The sequence below is a fragment of the Takifugu rubripes genome, chromosome 19, assembly GCF_901000725.2.
Source record: "Takifugu rubripes chromosome 19, fTakRub1.2, whole genome shotgun sequence".
Classification (NCBI taxonomy): domain Eukaryota; kingdom Metazoa; phylum Chordata; class Actinopteri; order Tetraodontiformes; family Tetraodontidae; genus Takifugu; species Takifugu rubripes.
Genome location: NC_042303.1, coordinates 13,161,224 through 13,175,434, shown reverse-complemented (window position 1 = coordinate 13,175,434; position 14,211 = coordinate 13,161,224). Strand labels below are relative to the sequence as shown.

General features: G+C 43.6%; 3 protein-coding genes across 7 annotated transcripts; 2 read left to right on the top strand and 1 right to left on the bottom strand.

Annotated features, from left to right (window-relative positions):
* Positions 1 to 505: 505 nt before the first annotated feature.
* stx16 (syntaxin 16) lies at positions 506 to 4,877 on the top strand. 4 transcript variants are annotated; one of them, XM_011614106.2, is made up of 9 exons: positions 506 to 976; positions 1,756 to 1,767; positions 1,861 to 1,968; positions 2,065 to 2,205; positions 2,370 to 2,532; positions 2,620 to 2,708; positions 2,819 to 2,962; positions 3,103 to 3,183; positions 3,566 to 4,877. In XM_011614106.2, exons 1-9 carry the CDS (start codon positions 851 to 853, stop codon positions 3,665 to 3,667), a joined length of 966 nt encoding a protein of 321 aa, XP_011612408.1. In that variant the 5' UTR covers positions 506 to 850; the 3' UTR covers positions 3,668 to 4,877. The 4 variants fall into 4 exon arrangements, with proteins under 4 accessions (XP_011612408.1, XP_003973523.1, XP_011612410.1 ...); XM_003973474.3 differs by having other exon boundaries at positions 507 to 931; XM_011614108.2 differs by lacking the exon at positions 1,756 to 1,767 and having other exon boundaries at positions 507 to 931.
* A 103-nt stretch (positions 4,878 to 4,980) lies between these two features.
* LOC115246814 (uncharacterized) lies at positions 4,981 to 11,774 on the top strand. 2 transcript variants are annotated; one of them, XM_029826305.1, is made up of 4 exons: positions 4,981 to 5,692; positions 7,108 to 7,162; positions 7,256 to 7,338; positions 7,638 to 11,774. In XM_029826305.1, the coding sequence occupies exons 3-4, from the start codon at positions 7,259 to 7,261 to the stop codon at positions 11,614 to 11,616; spliced, it is 4,059 nt and encodes a 1,352-aa protein (XP_029682165.1). In that variant the 5' UTR covers positions 4,981 to 5,692; positions 7,108 to 7,162; positions 7,256 to 7,258; the 3' UTR covers positions 11,617 to 11,774. The 2 variants fall into 2 exon arrangements, with proteins under 2 accessions (XP_029682165.1, XP_029682166.1); XM_029826306.1 differs by lacking the exon at positions 4,981 to 5,692 and having other exon boundaries at positions 7,017 to 7,162.
* Positions 11,775 to 11,914: 140 nt separating this feature from the next.
* cnpy2 (canopy FGF signaling regulator 2) lies at positions 11,915 to 13,889 on the bottom strand. The gene is made up of 6 exons (XM_003973523.3): positions 13,740 to 13,889; positions 13,493 to 13,593; positions 13,294 to 13,409; positions 12,911 to 13,108; positions 12,727 to 12,823; positions 11,915 to 12,613 (listed from the first exon to the last, which is right to left on the bottom strand). The coding sequence occupies exons 2-6, from the start codon at positions 13,584 to 13,586 to the stop codon at positions 12,570 to 12,572; spliced, it is 549 nt and encodes a 182-aa protein (XP_003973572.1). The 5' UTR covers positions 13,587 to 13,593; positions 13,740 to 13,889; the 3' UTR covers positions 11,915 to 12,569.
* Positions 13,890 to 14,211: the final 322 nt, after the last annotated feature.

The following is a 14,211-nucleotide window of genomic DNA, read 5'->3' as shown; positions in this document are numbered from 1 at the left end:
AGACGAATAATGGCGAAAGGATTATTAGCGCACAAAACCCGTCCCAGATGTGCATTTGGAAATCTCTTAGTCTGCGCTTTCATTCGAGCTGTTTGGTGAACTTTGAGGACAAGGCTCAGTTGTTACAGATTGCAAATTATACAGGTGGGCACATAAATTGGGACCATTGGGACTCTGAAAAGACATATAAAGATTTTACCATCTGATTTATAGTGCAACTATAATTCCTCCGCTCTGATATCTATCAATTAAGGATCTTTTTTCCACACTTCCATTGCATATCATGAGGAAATTCTGCACATTACGCGGCGTCATTTTACATTATCTATAACTGTAGTAGTACATTGACATCAATGAAGAAATTATTTAGTTTCAGATGTGAATTTTTATAGAAATTATGGGGCGGGGATCATGAGAACACCGCCTGGAAATTCTGTCGCATTTCTATATCGACACAAGAGGGCGCTGCACACAAAAGTCGAGTTAACAGAAACGAAGCTTGTTTCGCCGAAGAAGACCGAGTTGTCCACGCAAGTGTTTACGTTTTTTCCTACTTCCGTAGCTTCCGCAGAAGGAATAACGTTACTAGTCCGGCAAGATTTGTGAAGACTGCTGGTCATGTTTTTTATTTTTTGTCATCTGAAATAAATTATGTCTTATACATAATTATCATTAACTTCGGTTTTTGTGTACTGTGGGCGAAGTATAGCGCATTACCTAATTATTAATCGCTGCAAAGCTAATGCTAGCGGTGTGTTAGCAGCGAGTCAGCGGCAGTCGACGTTATTTGTTAAATCGTCGTCTGATCTGTACTTTTCCAGTGATAATTTAACTATCAAACAAGGCAGTCATGGCCACTAGGCGTCTGACCGATGCCTTCTTGTTAATGCGGAACAATGCAATCCAAAACCGGCAGATATTGGCTGAGCAAGTGAGTACATACGACCCTCGTCTGAGTACACGTAGCAATGCTGCGGTGAGTGGTCTGCATCGTTTTGACATTTTATCGTGTGTGTTTGCATATAGTCAGTAATTGATGTTCATTTGCTAGTTACCCCTGTGTGCTAGTAGCTGATATTTTCAATTAGAGTAGTTTTGTGTCACTTATATTGCCCATTGATGCAGCACAAATAGATGATGGAGGAGGACCAAATGGGTGTGGAGGGTCTAAAATAGAATCGGTGTAAACCGTTATCTGCTAGAGAATAGCTGTGGACTAGATGTTAACCTTTTAACTAGTTTTATATTGCCCCAGGGGGTAAATATATTTTGCAGTGTATCATGTGAGAGAGCTCTCCAGCCACCTATGCGGCTGTGCTTTGGTTAATGTGAGCTCCACAACATCAACAGAGCTCAGGGTCAAACTGATATTCATGTGAGTTGGTGCACCAGAGCAACATTTTGTAAAATGTGATTTATACGCAGTGGTGGGAATTAAGCAGTTAGAAAATATTCTCTGCTGTCTCCTTTTGCATCCTGTGCTTCAGCTTCCCTTTCACAAACCCTTTGATTTAAAATAGCTTCAGCCTATTAGTTGATTTGTCCTGTTTGTGATGTGTCTGATACTTATTTTCTGTCCTTGTTACAAATGTATGTGGGGCTTTTTTGTGCAGTTGTGTCTGAAACAAACATTGTTGGGACTTAAATGAAAGATGGTATGAACTGCTGTTTTTCTGGCCTTCACACTGCTGCTTCTTCTCCCTCTGATTTCTTTTTGTTGGATGGGGCCCCTCTGCTCTCTACCAATCACAATAGGAGCTTGATGAGGTACTGACAGTCAAATTAATTTAGTTGAGTATACTTATACATCATGTACATTTTATTTGAATAATTGATAATTGAGCTTTTTGTGTTTTCAAGTTGGCTGATGACCGAATGGCCCTGGTGTCAGGAATCAGTTTGGATCCTGAAGCTGCCATTGGGGTCACCAAGAAACTCCCCCCCAAATGGATAGAGGGGGTGGATGAGGTCAAATAAAACTGATTGATCCAGTCCTCATAAACACTTTGGAGTCCTCTAATCCAAAAGGCTCCACTTGTTCATACTTTTAATCTTCGCTTTCAGATCCAGTATGAAATCACTCGTGTTCGGCAGAAGATGAAGGAACTGGCCTTACTTCATGACAAGCATATGAATCGCCCGACACTGGATGACAGCAGCGAGGAAGAGCATGCAATAGAAATCACTACACAAGAAATTACACAGGTAATTGTATTCAGTATATATTTGCGTGTACGAAAATGGCCAGTTTTTCTATTTAAATCGAAAGCATGAACTAAAGATATATTTTAAAAATTGTGCAGGATACCAATACAGTAAAGGAATGGCATGATTTTCCAGGTTAGCAGTTAAATTTCTGTCCCTTCCAGATGTTTCATCGGTGCCAGCGAGCCGTGACAGGACTGCAGTCTCGCTGTGGCCACTGCACCGAGCAGGAGGAGAGACTGTTGAGAAACGTGGTCTCGTCCTTGGCGCAGAGTTTGCAGGATCTGTCCCTCAGTTTCAGACACACTCAGTCCAGCTACCTGAAACGTAAGATGCTGGCTGTTCCCAATGATTCTTCCACACACTTGTGTCTCAGGCATTTATATATTCTCAAGTCATATTTCGGTATTCCAGGTATGAAAAACCGCGAGGAGAGATCGAAACATTTTTTTGATTCTGGTCCATTAATGGAAGAGGATGACGATTTAGCAGTATATGAAAAGGTTTTATCCCCATACTCTTTTATACTGGCCTATAATGATTTGTCACTTGCTGCAGTTGTTGAAAATTGTGAAGTCCTGCTTTAGTTTTTAACGTATTGGTCCAATTTCAGGGCTTCACAGATGACCAGCTGATGCTGGTGGAACAGAACACAGTCGTGGTTGAAGAGCGAGAACGGGAGATCCGACAGATAGTGCAATCCATTTCAGATCTGAATGAAATTTTCAGGGACTTGGCTGGAATGGTGGTGGAACAGGTATTTTTCACTATACAAATATGCCTGTACAAACTTGTCTTTTAAAAATATGTATAAGGCCTTCATATTAGTATATATTTGCGTTAAAAGTCCACGAGGAAGACATTTTTTTTGTGCTAACGTGGCGTTCCTTTCTTCAGGGCACCGTTCTGGACAGAATTGACTTCAATGTGGAACAGGCCTGTGTTAAAACAGAAGACGGGTTGAAGCAGTTACAGAAGGTGAGTAGAAAATGGCTCATGTGCTGCATGTGAGTCTACAATTGAGATTTAAAAGAAATGTAACATTTAATCCCTTTCCAGAATGTGTTGTGTGAGTAGATGAGTTCATAAGACCAAAACATTCGCTTCCTAATGTGATGCAAGTTTTGCAGTAAAAAGAATAAGATTCCATGTGAGATTACTTTACTAATTATCATGGAATGAAAACATCTCTTCAAAAACCCGTTTTGGTTAGATTCTATCTTGAATCTTAGGAGCTGGACAGCTGAGCTTTACTCCTAATGAACCCATTTACACTGGGCGTGTCCCAGGGTTAATATGTGGCTGTTGTTACAATTATGAAGGTCCAGATTGATTTTTTTTTTTCCCATTTTCTTTTCAGGCGGAGCAGTATCAGAAGAAAAACAGAAAGATGCTGGTTATTTTGATCCTCTTTGTCATAGTCATTGTTCTTATTATGATTCTGTTTGGAACAAAGTTTTAATTCTGCATTCCTCTAGCTTTTGGTTTCTGTCTGGGTGTTTATCGTGTGTTTGTGTGGACTTGGACCCTGTCGTGGTTCTACACCAAATAGAGGACAGCCTTTCACACTCATAGGAAACACAAGAGAAAGAATTCCAGGTCTCCTTACTCGTGCACTTAGAGGAGGGTGAGCGGAGCAAAAATCAGCTGTATGGTTGTGCTCTTAAAGCTGCTTATTGGACCGACTCGCACCCAAATCACAGATGCTATATAAGAGTTTAGCTGAACCCGGCTGTGCTGACGCGTCTAATGAAAGAAAACACTTGTCAGATAAAGCTGAGCTGTAAAGTGATGTGGCTGCACTGTTTCTATCAGTGGTGGAAATGTGACGTAACAACGGTTTCTGATGGAAATTTCCACCAAATGTTTTATCTCCAGGGTCAGTGTTATATCTTGAAAAAACAGAAGGAAAATATTTCATATTAAAATAATCTCAGCTAAGGGTGAGAATAGTTATTCAATACCAAATATATTCCTTTTGTTTTACAGAACATCCCTCTTTTTCTTCTGGAGAATGAATTGTGTAACTCCGCTATTTGCCTGACGAGGGTGTGCACAGCCGTGGACATCCTCTGATTTATTTTGTAGTATTTTCAAATGTCACACGTCATTCATGCTGCACTTGGTCCTTTCATAAAGTGCTACCTTTAATAAACGTTTGCAGTTTGCACATGTTATGGCCTGAGACAGAGGGCAGTTGTGCTATGGATGTAATACTACTGTCATCTTTATGATGAAAAGAACTATTTATTTTTTAATGACCTCAAATAATCAAGAGGTTCTGTCTGTCAGAATTACCGCATTCAATCTGTGTTGTTGAACTTATCCTTCCCACTGAAAACTGTGATGTAGACAAGCAGAGGACGGCATTCCGATTTTTATTTTAGTTATTTTCAGATCGGACACGTGATGTCATGTGGATGCGTTCTTTATGTGTGCCTGTGCTCTGTAAAGACTGATAAGCTGAAAGAGCTTTATTTGACAGTTCTGTACTGAAATCCACACTTTATACTCCTGTAATGACCATGTTATTAATGTGAAATTGTGTGAGGGGAACTATAGTTATGTCCTTGTGGTACGCTACATCATTACATTACAAAATCAAAACAAGTAAACAGACATTTTTCCAGTTTTCTTTGATTTCATGTTTTTGGAATAAACCCGAAAACAAAGATTTTGTGTTTTGAAGTGTTTCCACATTTAAAAAATCGTCAACATATCTCAACAGTCCCGTCAACAATGCAGTTGCTTAAAGGTAACGAACGTCAAACCGGAAACCCAGAAAGGTTTTAATTTCAAGTTAAAAGTAATGTGTAATTTAGGATGCGGATTTTTAGACTTTGGCATAAATTTTACCTTTTTAAAATGACGAGCGTTTTTTTAATGTTTGTTTGTTACTATATGTGACATTATGTACATCAATATCTTATGGTATAGCTGCTAACTTGCTAAACAAGATTCTTGTCCCGGAAGTTTCTCATCTATTGTGGCGTGCGTTAATTAATTCAAGTGTGTGGGGTGGGCGAAGGTTCTCAGTCGATTGTTCTTTGTCTGCATACACATTTTGTCAGGAAACTGTCTATACTTTAATCGGTCAAGAGTTGAGGATGAGGTCGGTATTCGGCGTCATTTTGGACGTTAATCCGCACTTCCGCTAATAATAAAAGTCCGTGGGTGTGACTCTCTATTGTGTCCGTCATTCAGCTGTCACTGCAGCTGAAAGGGAAGCGCTTCATAGGGGAGTGGGGTCCGCTTTGGTATGATTGACTGTTCTGATGAAAATCATTGTAAGCTTCCCGTTCCTTCATGGACATTAACTGTGTACTGTAATTGTGTCGTTTTATTTTCATCACACCATATTTGGAAAAAAAAGATGTTTTTGCAATCACTGGCATTTCCATCTAATTTTGGATGTGTTCAGGGGCAGCTGTAACCCCGACAGACCTTCCTCTGGCCCACTTCTTCTTACCATGCTCCCACTGTCTTGGTGAGGGCCACAGGAACTTTTCTTCCAAGTGTGATCTGTTGCTTTGTGCAGATATCATTTAGAGATTTACCCACTGCATGTGGGGACACTGTCTCATCTGTGTAAGAGTGAAGCTTTATCTCATCCAAAATGTGAAAAGAGCACGGGACTCCTGGTTTCTGCAAATTTAACGTGGAAGGACCCACAAAGCATCAATCTTTACATAGCATCTCTAAAGAAAGTCCAGCAACAGCAGGGGGAGTTAGAACTGGCATCATTTTATTTACAGTATTTATGTGGTAAACAGTGTGTATCATGCATGCAAATATGAACCCCTGCAAGAAAAATACTCCATGATGCATGAAGCTACAAATAGTCACAGAAAAAAGTCAGGTTAGAATTTGCTGGTGTTGTGACATGTGCAACAGATGCTGTGAATGACTGTTTTTATAGAAAGTGGTATTTATTTAGATATATATCTAATAAGATTGGTATTTTGCAAAACCATGAGGACTTTGATCTCATATCTTAACTGAGAGAGGGAGTGTATGATGGTAAAACCATTATTCATCATCACAGAGTGATGAGTGACTTGTCACATTTCTCTTCCTCATCTCTAACTGCCAGTTCCTTCAAAGGAACCAGAGAAACCAGCAGCAGGCTCCCTTCATCATCAGACATGTTGTGCATAGTTTCATTTCAGCATTATTAACCTGGAAAAGTTCATCTGATCTTCATCAACATGGCCAGATTGCCCGCCCCGTTGCCTGCTGTCAGTACATACCTCACCCCCCCACACACACCCCTCCTCTCTCTCTCCTGCTCTTTGCTGATGTACAGACTTTCTGTTCAGAGAAGGAAAGCCTGTTTGTTACGCCGGAGAGTTTCAAAGAAAAGGACACGACCCGTCTCTCCCTCTTTTACAATTCAGCCCGACAAAACATCAGATCGCTATCTCCACGCGGCGTCTGCCCTCCATGGTGCCGCCCGGCTCCTGCACGGGTGCCATGGAAATTGCAGATCAGCTTTGTTGTGGTGATTGTGGAGGCTAACACAAACATTGATCTGGAAAGACATGAAAGTGAGCACGGAAAAGTTTTTGAGGTTGTGAACATGATAAATGTACAACAAGCATTTGAGCAGGTTCATGTATACTGAAATTGTACAATTATGTACCTCTTTATATATATATATATTTTTAAAAAGGACATGGAGCATGTGAAATTAATTAAAATTAAACCCAAATATGCTCTCTGTTTTGATCATATTGTTATTGTGACCCACTGAAGCCTGTACGTGTACTAAAAGGCTGTTGCCAATTTTGTGTGTGTGTGTGTGTGTGTGTGTGTGTGTGTGTGTGTGTGCATTGGGAGGGAGGGGGATCGAAAACCATCATCGTCCTTTTAAAACAAGCTGTTCTGTTTGGACTTCATTAGAGCTCGTCCTCCCTTCTGAGCAGAAGGCAAAAGAATCTGGATAAATCCTGTACAGGTAAACCACAGTAGATGTCTGAATTATTTGGGGAATTGTTTGCTCATCTCTAATGCATTAAAGATGTATTATCATTATCATTTTTTCGGACAGGAGATGGAGTTCTGGCCTGGGAATCAGGGACAGTCACCTCTGTACTCAACATTTACTGTTCCTGGCAGAAACTGCCCACAGACGTGAGTAAACATAGATATTTAAGTTGCTGATAAGTGTTTTATCATTCATACAAATGAAACTTTATTTGTGTGACATTAGTGTAAATAACTGTAGATTTAGTAATTACTACACTCAGTTCTACAAACTATTTCATTGCAGACCACTAGTTAACACTAAAATGCTAAAGTTTGCATACATATTGGTGATATTCATCAAATAGCGACTTGTTATGTGAAGATCCCCCTGACTCATAGTTTGTCAAACCAGATGTATTGAAATGACTGTTTACTCGTGCCTCTTCTGGCCTTGTTGTCTCCAGCTACCATGACAGACACCGGAATCCTCCGTACTACGGTGAGCGGCAGGACCAACGCAGGGAGCCCACTTACTGGACTCTACCGGGATCAAGAGCAGCCTTACACGATTACGCTCCCTGGATGGAGCATGAGCAAGTCGGCCTCTCCTCTTCACACTTCCCGTTTATTCTAGACCATCACCCTCAGCATCACCAGGAGCTGGGAGCTTATCAGCCGCACGAAACAAGAGACAGAGAATGGGCCCAAAGAGCATCTAGGGAATATGAGAGGGGATTTCCAAGGGAGGGGTGGCCGGGAAGGTGGGAAACCTGCAGTCCAGCCCGCTACAGCAGGGAGGTTTCTGTAAAAAGGAACGACAGCAGCTATCGAGAGCTAGAAGCCTGGGCGGCACGATACAGCCACTCGCTTCAAAGGAGGAAACGCATAGAGGCTGAGTTGAGGGGTGCCTCTCACGGGCTCACGGAGAGCAGCAGGGCTCCAGAGAGGGACATCAGAGGTGGGACAACAGCGCCACAACAAGTCGTCCATCCAGGACGGTGTGACAGAGCAGGCAGGCAGCAAGCACATCCATTACAGGGGGCTCTCGCTGACACAGGCCACCCCCCGAAGGAGAAGACCTGCTTCCAGAGGAGGCTGTTCAGCAAACCCCCAGGTTATATTGCTCCTCCTCCTTATGACACCCCACAAAAAAGCTCTTCTGTGTCACATCAGGGTGACACAAGCTGGGAGCAGGAAGGTAAAAAACAGACCTACTGGTCGCACCCGATACTGAAAGACCAGGATATGGCTGTAGATCACCAAACAAGAAAGACTGAGAGATTCACCAATCCAGATGTTAATCAACTCACCTTCTGTCCCCAGTACAGCAGACCTCAAACACACTCCCTGCAAGAAGACAGCGCAGGTTATGTGCAGAGGCCACATGTTCAATTTGAAGGGATGATGTCTCTGCAACAGGCGCCAGTTCTCCACACGGTTCGCAACAAGGCCGAGGAACCATCCTCAAAAATCATCGAGGGAAGGAAGTTCAAGTTGAACAAGAAGGCAGGCAGGGTGACCATATTCTGCTTGGTGTCTCGGATAGCAGACAGCACAGAAATCCCACCTTCCCCAGTTTGTGGTCTGCAGACGACCCTTGGGAACATGCCAGGAGGTGAAGCTACAGGTCAGAGTGAGAGTGAAACCATTCAGGCACAGAAGCTTGCAGATGAGGTCGACTACAGAGTGCCCACATTTGTGGAAGAGTCAGAACCCTCCAACACTGATATCAATAAACAGGAAGAGCCAGCAAGCTTAGCAAAAACTGAGAAGCCAGAGACAGATGTAGAAGTGGCAAAGGATGCTGATTGTACAGCCGGGACGCAATCTTCCGAGTCCGGGAAATACACATCAGTCAAATATCCTTTATGGAGAGAGCCCAGTTTCCCAGTCGGGTCTGAACCTGCGAGTTCATCAAAGTGTCCGAAAGAAGAGAGCGAGGAAGACGGATCCAAGGTTCTGGGGAGCAAAGACATCCCTGCTGAAGTGCATCCACAGGCTGAAGTAAGGACAGAGGATGTGGAGGAAGAATGTGAAGGTGCTAAACGTTCGCTGACCGTTGACACAACCTGTGTTGTGGTTAAAATGGAGCAAATTCCATCACCCAAGAAAGAGCACGTTCACTACTTTGACACCGTTCCACACCCGGAACACAGCGAAGACGTTCAGTCGGCTTTCTCTCACGAGTGCTTTCAGTCAAACATTCAGCCGGACCGAGGTGGAAGAACTGAGCAGAACGCAGAACTGGACCCGCCGTTCGATACAGAAAAGCCTGACGCTGAGCCTGATTCAGATATTCTTGATAAAGTGGAGCCAGAACAAAGAACAATCTCCGATCCCTGCGCATCCCCTTCAGTGCCTGACAGGGAGACCTTGGCGCAGCGTGCTGAAAGAATCCTTGGAATCCCTCTGAATGAGAGCGTGAGTGAGCAGCAGCCTGAAGACGCTGCGTCGCTGAAGAACGAGTCTTTTTTTGAGGTCAATGGCAGCGGGTCTTCGGTAGAGGAAGAGAATTCGCAGAACCAGCTGGAGTTTGACCAAACCAGGTTTTTGCCAGAGAATGTTGAAGCCCAAAATGCGGCTGACGTTAAAGGTGGTCCAGATTCATCGGTGCCTTCCGAAACACCCATCGGAGCTTCAGATGAAGATGATGATCCCAAGAATGAAGCAGGCAGTGATGAACATGCAAACGAGCAGAGGGAAAACGGAAGCACCCCACTGGAGGATAACGCTTCCCCTCCACATCTCAGTCCATCCACAGATTCCTGGCCTTCACCTTCTCCGGACAGCCAAGGACCCGTCCTTCCTCCACCTCCTGTTTCATCATCCTCCGACCCTGCGCCCATTTTAGAGCATCCGGAATCACAATGTAATGATCTTGAACTGACGGCTCCGACCGCAGCTCCTGCAAATGTATTTTCTGCTCAATCTCCATCACAGCAGTCAGCAGCTCTGCCTTCCCAAGATCCCCAAGGTGCCGCAACTGATGAATTAGAAAATCAAACTCAACCAGTGATCAGCGTTTTGGACCTGGGTGAAGATGGTAAAACGCCGCGGCTGACAAACGGGGAGATCAGTGAAGAATTCGAGGAGGCTCCTGTAGATGAACCTGAGGAGCTGGTGTTCCAGCAACAAGATGAGATCAGCGAACCGGCCCAGGTGAACGGAGTTAGAGAAACTAATCTAGAGGATGAGCACGAGACAGAGGAAGGAGAGGTGCTAGTGGGTGCTGGAGTGGAGGAGACAGAATCCTCCGCATTGGTCACTCAAAACCTTTCCCAAGATGAGGAGAGTGTCTGCACAGCAGAGAGTCCTAGAACCGAAGAGCAACTATCTGAAGATACCGAGGAGGAACACGCAGAACAAATACAGCCACTTGATGAATCCGAAAAGGACATCATACATGCGGCCTCTTTACAACCAGCTGGACTGTGTACCGATGACATGGAGCCACTCAAAGAAGTTGAATCAGGTCTTTTAGAAGAGACAACATCCCCTGAAAACAAGCATCAGCCTATTCAGAGTCAAGAGATACTCATTTTACAGCCGTGTGATACTGAAGATGCCTCCATCTTAAAAGAAATAACTGAAGAGCCATCAGAAGGAGCCACTGGAGATCCTGCAAGTCTACCAGAACAAGATATGGGCTACAGAAATACCTCAGAAGCTCTCACGGACACTGAAAAGCAGAAGGAACTTGACCCTTCCAACTCGCCTTCGGATGTAGTCATACTCCCCCTCCCCGAGCTTCCTGCTCCATCACATGGCTCGGACAAAGATGTTGCCCCTTCAGTAACAACGGACCCATCTTCTGATGCGGCAGATGCTGTTACCATAGAAACAGACATCTCCCCTCTTTGTCGGGCATCTGGTGAAAAATCCCAAAACTTATCATCTTCATCCGACTTGCTTCCAGTCCCGCCTACCTGCTTTTTACCTTCGCCACTGCAAGAGGGGAACGAAAGTGTTCCCTCGGTCTTGCCCCTCAGCGAGGAGCCTCATTATCCGAAGTCCCTGTGGGATGCCGTAAACCGCATCCGAAAACACACAGCACCCGACTCTGAGAATGAGGAGGAGGAGGTGAGTGAGATGTGGGATCCAGAGAATGCAGGAGAGGACTCTGGTGGGCTCCATGGAGCACAGGACACGAAGGCCGAGATGAAGGAAGTTCCAGCTGATCAAAGTGTTGAAGACGCCAAAGCGAAACAAGCCCAGCAGGATCCAGGTGATGTCGATGAGGGCCAGCTGTCCTACACCAGCACCAGCAGCCACAGCTCCAGGGAAATGGCTACTGACAAAGAGGTGGACAATGGAGACACGTCGTCTAAAACTGGGACAGAGCTCTGGACATTGGAGGATGAGGAGCTAGAGACAGAAGTGGGAGAACAGAGCTGCATCGTCGAAGACAGAGAGGAAGATCAAGAAGACCAGGATCACCAGTGAGCGAGGAATGTGAGGTGAGGCAGACAATGACCAGATGATGATTGTAAAAACAAATGATGGGTTTTCAGCTTAGGTGATTTTAGAGCTTTTATTTTTGAGTTAATGTTTAATTGTATTTATTAAAGATAATGCAGATGTGCTGAAATGATTTTGAATTAACTGATTTGAAGTGATTTCTGATTAAAATAGACATTTTAATGTACTACACATTAATAAAAGGAGTGAAAAATGTAATTTATTTTATCCATTGAGGCTGTGTGCCAATATATTCTCAATTATTCGAGACAAAAAAGATGCAGAGGAAATGTACAAATTTTATATAAAAGACAATTATCAGAATATTCACATGAGACAATGATGGAATTTCTTTCACACATTGAAAAATCAGCAAAAATACTGTTTCTGAACGGAAGGTTGCGGACTATTAGCGCCCCCAGCGGGGAAATAGTGTAATTCAGGTTGGAAGAACTACAAAAACATGAGTTTGTGATTTTCTTAAATAAGTGTCTACTGCCCTATATAAAGACTTTTAATGGTACATGAAGGACAACAAATTTATTTTCACTGAGGATTTTCTAATAAACACCCATGAAAGATTCTAGTGGAAAAAGTGGATCAGTAATACATTTAGCATTAAGTCACATAACAGGAAATTAGGATGTACAAGTGAAAAACTGTTTCTTCAAATCACTCTTCCCATTCTAAAGAAAATCCGCTAAGTATAAAAATATCTTCATTTCCGATGCCACACAATTTATGTTTAACATCTTGACTGTTAATTTAATGTAATGCTTTTCAGTGATTCCTGCGATCTAGGACGGTCTTTAAACTGCCACAGACCAAAGGAAAAACTCTAACTTAATTTAGAGCCCCTCATAATTTACACATAAATCCGTAATTTGCCATCTCTGAAAACGCCGGCTGACAGCAGGGGAAGACACTTGCTAATTTCATCAAAGTTCATCATGGGGTATTTTCAGAGCGTGGTCACAGAGATCTGCAGACAGAAGAGACAGAGAAGCAAGACACTGAATCAGACCAGACAGGATAAACAGTGGAAAACATCTGCAACAAGCAGCAGCAAGTAAGAAATCTGCGTTCAGACCATACCCGTCCTTTTGCTGCACAATTTATCTTTGACATTATCCGTCTCGTGAGCAAAGAATTCAATGATTTCGTCTTCGTGGTGCTCAACAATGGTTTCACACTGTAGGAGAGGGAAAGAAACAGCGTTTAGTTGGCAACGTTTATCAGCGCTCAGTTTTCTGGAGTCTTGCCGGAAACGTCCACTCACTGCAAACTTTAAACTGGCTGTGACTCTTGAATCCAGCGTGGCCTCAGAGAGGTCCATGGCCTCACCGCTTCGAGGTTTTATCCTAACGTAGGACTTCCTGTCTGTGGAAGGGTCTGTGACCTCGCCGTAGTCCTCCATCCTCTCACACACACCCTCCATCAGCTCCAGGAGGTTTCCCTCAGAGCGAGCCAGCGGAACCTAACAGAGCATCCATTCATGAAAATGGCAGTAAAACCCGTCCAATTTACTCTTAAAAGGCAGATTTATGTAACCAAAGGTCAAATTGGTTATTTCAGTCAAGGACACGAAATCCAAACCCTGCATTTAAAACAGAATTAGGAGCACAGTAGCTTATTCTATACCTATAATGACAACTTTCTCACCTCACGGATGGACTGGCTGCCGTCCGGGTTGATCCTGAAGGATCCCGTTTGGATCATTTTCTTTGGATCAACCTGGGAAATGGCCCACTCCATCTCGTCAACCAGAGCCCTGCAGGCTGTGTGGAGCAGAGATGGAACGCACATCAAGTCTGCCGCGTGCATTTGTGCAAATCAAAGAGCAAAGCGGGCGCACGCATACCGCCACACTTCATGTCCTGTCCTTGTCTGGCCGCCTGGCTGAAGCTCAGGAGGTGAAACAGAACCAAAGACGACAGCAGAGCGCCTTCCCTCATCTTGCACCTACAGGTCACAGGACACATTTGACCACATCATCAGGCTGACGCATCAAACTTTCTTGCTAATATCAGAGCAACAGCTCGACTTGCGTCTGGAAAACGACGTCCAGACACAAAGAGCCCAGTTTGTTAACTTTTCACTCAACTTACGCGTTCCTGGCAGGGATTCTCGAAGCCACCTTCTACGCTTTTCCACGCTGTTCCATCACATTCGGTGAAATGTGGTGACGTAGCAGCGGCGCTGGCGGACAGGATGGAGAGGTGGCGCGAACAGCGCCCCATGTGGCCGGGAAGAATATTCACAAGCGACCTTGTTATGGTCATAATAAGGTTTTATGAATGGATTTTCTATATATCTCTCTACATATGCATACATTATATATAAATATATATATATATATATATCAATGTACAATTCAAATTTTACTCTTTATAATCAGTATAACCGTGCTCTGATGAATCTTGAATATCCAATAAGCATTCCAATAAGAATTTAAACCAAGAGTTACAGATGGAGTACAGTGTAGGGTCAATTATGTCTATTTTAGGCTCATAGATGCACAGGTGAAAAGGTAGGGAGATAAAGGTGTGGGATGAAGACTGTCAATCAAAACTGAACTAA

Bases quoted from the DNA above. Each gene is read 5' to 3' on its own strand.
- stx16 (XM_011614106.2), top strand. From the start codon at position 851: ATGGCCACTAGGCGTCTGACCGATGCCTTCTTGTTAATGCGGAACAAT. The intron at 2,206-2,369 runs GTAATTGTATTC...TGTCCCTTCCAG, and splicing joins CTACACAAGAAATTACACAG to ATGTTTCATCGGTGCCAGCG. The intron at 2,963-3,102 runs GTATTTTTCACT...TCCTTTCTTCAG, and splicing joins CTGGAATGGTGGTGGAACAG to GGCACCGTTCTGGACAGAAT.
- LOC115246814 (XM_029826305.1), top strand. From the start codon at position 7,259: ATGGAGTTCTGGCCTGGGAATCAGGGACAGTCACCTCTGTACTCAACA. The intron at 7,339-7,637 runs GTGAGTAAACAT...TGTTGTCTCCAG, and splicing joins GGCAGAAACTGCCCACAGAC to CTACCATGACAGACACCGGA.
- cnpy2 (XM_003973523.3), bottom strand. From the start codon at position 13,586: ATGAGGGAAGGCGCTCTGCTGTCGTCTTTGGTTCTGTTTCACCTCCTG. The intron at 13,410-13,492 runs GTATGCGTGCGC...TGCTCCACACAG, and splicing joins ACAGGACATGAAGTGTGGCG to CCTGCAGGGCTCTGGTTGAC. The intron at 12,824-12,910 runs GTGAGTGGACGT...CCTCTCCTACAG, and splicing joins CAGCCAGTTTAAAGTTTGCA to TGTGAAACCATTGTTGAGCA.